Here is a 6,000-nt window from a genome sequence, read left to right as displayed (position 1 = left end):
ATTGCATATATTTGGTCAGGAAACATCTACCTTAGTGTCAGTCAGATATGTTTCTCAAATTAAGAAGCGTAGCTCTTTAAAAGAAAATAAAATGGAATATTTCCATGCAGCTAGCTTGACATTAATGATGTGCACAAGAGAAAAACATGACCTTACATTTTGTGTATGCAATTATAAAGAAAGCAGACACTTCCCTGCAATATTTTGATTTCACACAGTTGGTCTGTCTTTACTTTCCCTTGTGTTTGGAGTGCTCCTAATTTTATTAAATGTGGAACAGACTCAGTTCCCTTTGCAAATGAGAAGAACTCAAAGCACTCAGTGCTTGGCTGGACATGTTCAGCTTCTGAAGAGTCAGTGTAAAGGCTGCTTACTGTTTGTAGTTACTGATTTCAGCTGATCAAAGAAAAAAGGGACAATTAAAATTACAACTTTCTATGTATCATTTGCTGTGTTATTTCCACACTCTTTGGGCCTGCTTTTCTTACTAGATTTGTGAGGTATTTTCAGAAGCTTTTTTCACATAGGCATGAAGCAGCTTGTCTGTTACTTCGCTGCTAAAGGGACTTCTGTCAGGTTAGATCTCCTTAGGGTTCTAAAATGGGGACTCTTATGAAACCCAGTTTTCTTGGCTTTCTTGGGATCTGTGAAGCTGAGGAAACATGTCCGATTCCACAGTAAGTGCATTCCTTCAGCCAAGAGTTAAAAGCGCTACAACTGAGCAAAATGCCTGATATTTAACTTGTCTTTTGAAGCGTTTTGATGATTGGGCTTTATTTTTTCTTGTCATTGTCACTCATTGCAATTGTCTTCTGATGTGTTACAGAACAGGAGCAAACGCCTGGAGAAAGTCCATGTTGTTCTTGGGAATAAATCCTGTGATTTGGATTCACTCATTTCTACTCTGGCCTATGCCTACTTTCTAGACAAGGTAATGGAAAACATGGACAGATTGTCTTAACTCATTTGTTCCAGGTTGTTACAGACACCTCATTGTTAAGTCAATGAAAATACTGTATATAATACAATACTGTAAAAACATTATTCTGGACAATGATTTTATTATAATCAGAGGTGAGGTTTTTAGATAGAAACAATGTACATTTCTTTCTGTACAAAAATTAATGAATGGCTATTAGGTGGCTTATTCAACAGCAGCAAAAAATCACCCCTGTACATCGTTCTTTCTCCTTCCTGGTTTCCCAGTGGTTCTGTGTGAGGCAAACAGAGGCAGAAGAACAAGAAAAAAGGCAAAAGATGTTTTTTAAAAAATGAAGTAGTAGGGGAAAAAAACAAAGAGAAAATTCAGACTGTTTCTAATTCCTTACTCTGTTGAAACATCTTCCTAATAAAATCCAGGTCTTATTTTATGCAACTCTGACAAGTGCACGCCTACGTTACAGGTCAGTCCTCCTGATGTTCTTTGCTTACCCGTGTTGAACATACCAAGAAGAGACTTTAGCTACTTCACAGAGACAAGATTTATATTGGAGGAGCTGAATATCCCGGAGTCATTCCATATCTTCCGAGATGAAATCAATTTGCACCAGCTGAATGCTGAAGGGAAATTGTCTTTAACACTTGTAAACAGCAACATGCTGACAAGGTATTGCATTGTATGTACAGCAAGATGGCTTATGCGGGTTTGAGCTGTTTCAAAAATTATATTTTACATTTTTACTGCATTAATATTGATATTGCTATGTTAACACAGACCAAAAAAAAAGAGGAGGTTAAAATATATTTTGTCTCCCATTATGTCAAATAAATGTAAGAAACTAAATAGTCATCTTTCCATCACTTTTAATGGAACTCCCTTTTTTTAAGGACCTTGTATTTTCACACAGCTTAGACTAGGTATTTTAATTTAGTTTAAATAGTCTGGAAGTTTCCTGTGACCAGTAAATAACAGATCAGATTTTTTTCCTGCTTCTTAGCTTTCACTAAAGGCATTAAGACTCTCACATTGATTTGGAGATGCCAGCACACTTGCATATGTGCTGTTAAGATGGCTGCTAGATTATTTCAGTCCTTACAGACTGTAGCATTTTTGTCAAAATGTCCTGAGTGCCAGAGGCTCAGACTTGCTCTGTGGAAGACCATAGTCTCTATACCCATCCTTAAGAGGGAATATTTACAAACCTGTAGTGCATCTTTTATAGGGAGCCTCTTTATAATGGTCTGCCTGTCTTGCCCAGAGTGAAGGATGCTGTTTACTTCCAACTCTCTTTAGAACTTCGTTTTAGATGAGTAACATCCTGTTTAGCTATGGCCTTATCCTACTCTGAGGCGTTTGTAATTAGAATAAAAGTAGGGAAAATCTAAAATGAGAAATACGTGTAAATCTCATAGCTATTGATTCTTTAACTGCAGTCAGCTCAGTACATCATTCACTTTTTCAAATTAAAAATTATCCATAATATTTGCATTTTGTTTGTTACTGCCTCTTCTTCTGTTTCTTCCTTCTGAAGAATTATGATTAGCGTTTTATATTATTAAATATAATTTGGTTTTGTTATTGATGTTATAAGCAGAAACATAAAGTGTCTAAATGAAAAAAAAATCTTTTTTATGTTTTCGAAATATTCAATGGGGAAAATCCCAAATCTTCCCTATATAAAGAGTGATATTTTTAGTACATGTAGATTTTTTTTTTAAATATTTATTTTTAAATAATATGTAAATATTTAAGTCTTAGTGATGTATCAAGCAATAAAACCACTGTGAACACTTCATTAAAAAAAATCAGTCTTAGGACTTCTTTGTGACATTCTTTGGCTTTATAGCAAACTTCAAGTAGCAATAACAACAGTGTTATAGTCCAGAATTTAAAAAAAAAAAAAATTGCACTGTTTTACTGGGTTATCTAAGCAGCTAGAAAGAAAAATATATGTAATTTTTAAATTTGCTTGATAGTGAGGATAAAAGTTTGGAATCAGCTGTTGTCAAAGTCATCAATCCAGATGAGCAATGTGATGGCAGCCTGGAGTTACAAGCATCTTCTTCCTCTTTAGTAGTAAAAGAGATTCTTCAAGAGGCACCAGAGTTAATCACTCAGCAACTGGCTTATCTCCTCAGAGGTGAGAGATTACTCTTTATATTAAATACTGAAAGGTTTAATGGAGTGTTTCTGAATCTGCTCATGCAGAAAGAGTGTGATCCATTCTTTGGTTAACAATCCCTTTAAAGACCACGGGAAGCTTCATAAAAGAAGCAGGGAGTAAAGAGTTTGTTAAAGAGTAACATTATATTGAATATTAAAAATGTGCATTTAAAAATAGGCATGAGAAGTCTTTGCTGTATCACTAGACAAGAATATTAAATGGAGCTGTCGACACACCAGCTGGGTAGCTGGAAAAGCTGTGCAGTTCGTCGATTCCAGGGGCATTGTGGACAACAATATGGATTGGAATCTAATATTTACATGTTAAAGCTTCTCCCGATGGCAGTACCTTTTTATAGAATGATGTTTTAGTGGTGTGATGCAAAACTTTTACTGTTTAAAAACGTTGTAACCAAATCTTCATTGCGCTCTCCTTTTCTTTTGTATCATATGCCCAGTAAAGTACAAACGATGGGGCTTCAACAGTCAGAAATATTTTTGTTTCTGCCTTTGTAGTTCATCATTTGTATTAATTTCCTCAGTTTATTTGCTGCAGCAGAACTCTTCAATTGGAAACAAAACTGGAGTTGAAAAGAACTGATTGCTCCTTTTAAGTTATTTACTGAATTTTAATAGTGTTTAATGAATTTTAAAGTGTTTTGGTTTTAATTGATGTGCCACTGTTAAATGCCCTTTTAAGAAATGAATGTGGGCATGTTTAATGAGGATTATGAAAGCTTACCAACACTTAGATTTCAGAAGCTGCTGAAGTCTTGGCTTGTCATTGTACTCATCACTGTGATAACTAGTGTAATGCGTATGTTATGAGAAATTACAAAAGGTAATTTTTATTTTTTGTTATGTTTCCATAGAAGAAGCATTAACAGTAACACAGTATTTAGCCTGCTCTTTTGGTATCTTTCCGTGCTAATAAGGTCTAGTAATCCTGCCATGAAATATTTTTTGTAAGCTCCAAATTCCTGTTGAGTAGCTGTACAGGAATCTAGGCAAATGACCAAACATAATAATAGATTTTGGAGGCAGAACCAAAAGAGGCTTTTGGGGATCTCTCAGGATACTTGTTTGATGGTGGAAAGAGTCAGGAGGCAGTACTCTGAAAAATGAATAAGAACATGTTCAAGTACTCTACATGGTTGTAAGTGTCTGCATGTTTTGTCTCTCTAGTCTGTATCCAAATTAAAACAAAGTGCTTTTCTTAGAGATATATTGAAAGTGTTTGCATTAGAGATAGCACTTCCAGTTTGGAAGATGGTAGTAGCTAATTTTTTTTAAAAAAATTAGTAACTTAATTTTAATCATTGTGTTTGGTTGCACATGTTTGAGGAACTTAGTGGATATAGGATTCCCTGCCTATCTTCTCTTGCATGATATGAGAAGTGGTTGACAAAGCCTAAACAACAAAACACAGCTGTACTTGTGACTTGATGCTTTTCTACTTCTCCCAGAAATGCAGTTTGTACATATAGAAGGCTAAACAATACAGTGAATCCTCTTGTGGGTGTCTTTAACTAGAAGGGTTTTTGGTACTTGAGAACCTTCCATTGCAAATTCAGAAAAATCAGTGAATCGCATTATGGGTTTTTATAAGATAAAAAAAAAAATCTAGATATAAATGTATGTAGATGGCAGATCAAACTACAAGCAGTCTGAAAATAAAAGATCAAATACAACATATCCAAGTCTAGTTTTTGTGTTTCTCTGTGTAATTATGGCCTTTTGTCAAAGTCCTTGCCCATAAAGTGTAGCTTTTGATTTTCATCTTGCCTGTGAGCACAGGAAACAAAGGGACCACATATCATGGTCTGGAAGGAGGGGTGGCTGCTTCATTTTCACTGCCAGTGAATGTGTGTGTAGGAGCTTGCAGGATGGCCCTTTTCTCTGGTGGTACTCTACGGGTGTAAAGCCAGTGAAAAGGTCCTACTCATTATGTTACTTCCAATGTAAATCTGCATCTTGTTAGTATGTATAAATTTCAGGGGAAGTTCAGTACAGAAGGCCAAAGTGGAAGTCAAAGTGCTAAGAATTAGGATTTTATTTTCATAAAACAGCTGAGAGATCCTAACATCTGAGTCTCTGAGCTGGGAGCTCCTCTTGAGTATTTTTGTAGAAGACTTGTAAGATATTACAAATATCTCATGTTTTAAAAATTATCCTGGAGTGGCTGTACCAGCCTCGTTTGTTGCCTCTTTTTCAAACTTCTTTTTTTATCACAGTCTGTTAGCAATTATTTTTTGTTTTAATAACAAAGGCAGATGTGTATAGCCTGCCATGTTTCGCCTTTAAACAAACTTCACTTGCTTTTCTGTGTTGCATTAAAAAAAAAAAGTAAAGAGAAAAGACTTTTCTTGTGAAACTGAGCATTTTTGATTTAGGCAGTTTAATATTTAACAACATTTTTTTCAGCTGAATGCTTTTCTAGTATCTTTGTCTCCCCATCAGACATGCTATAAGTTAATTCTACCTTTGGGCTTTGAATAGAGCCTGCTTGGAGAGTCAGAGCGTTGTACACCCATATTTGCCTTAAGTTCGAGATTGTGCTGTCCCTGGATTTGTGCCAGAAGCAAACAATTATAGAACCTGCCAGAGTCTTGGGCCTGTATTATTTTATTTCCCCAGAGATGTTTACAAGGGGTCTGTTGCCAAACTCAGGATCCATTAAACTGCTGAATCATTACATTTTCTGTTGCAGCCAGCTGGCAAGGATGTTTCCAAGCACTCACTGTCAGGTATCTCGGGTCAGTGCACTCTCAAAAATGCCTCCTTATGTTTATTTGTATAAGGCCTTGATGGATGCCACAGGATGCAGACTGCAACATGTAAAGAGACAGATTTACAGCAAGAGCATCAGCAATTCTTTTTTTTTTTCTTGTGTGAGT

General features: G+C 35.7%; 1 protein-coding gene across 1 annotated transcript in view; it reads left to right on the top strand.

Annotated features, from left to right (window-relative positions):
- Positions 1-832: 832 nt before the first annotated feature.
- Positions 833-6,000, top strand: part of PRUNE2 (prune homolog 2 with BCH domain) — a 118,563-nt gene continuing 113,395 nt past the window's right edge. The window contains exons 1-3 of the mRNA XM_086479211.1: positions 833-931; positions 1,404-1,606; positions 2,917-3,080. Coding sequence (XP_086335337.1) covers positions 1,596-1,606; positions 2,917-3,080 — 175 coding nt within the window. The 5' untranslated portion in view covers positions 833-931; positions 1,404-1,595. The remainder of the gene's footprint in view (positions 932-1,403; positions 1,607-2,916; positions 3,081-6,000) is intronic.

The sequence above is a fragment of the Leptosomus discolor genome, chromosome Z, assembly GCF_034619465.1.
Source record: "Leptosomus discolor isolate bLepDis1 chromosome Z, bLepDis1.hap2, whole genome shotgun sequence".
NCBI lineage: Eukaryota > Metazoa > Chordata > Aves > Leptosomiformes > Leptosomidae > Leptosomus > Leptosomus discolor.
This window is presented reverse-complemented; position numbering and strand designations above follow the sequence as displayed.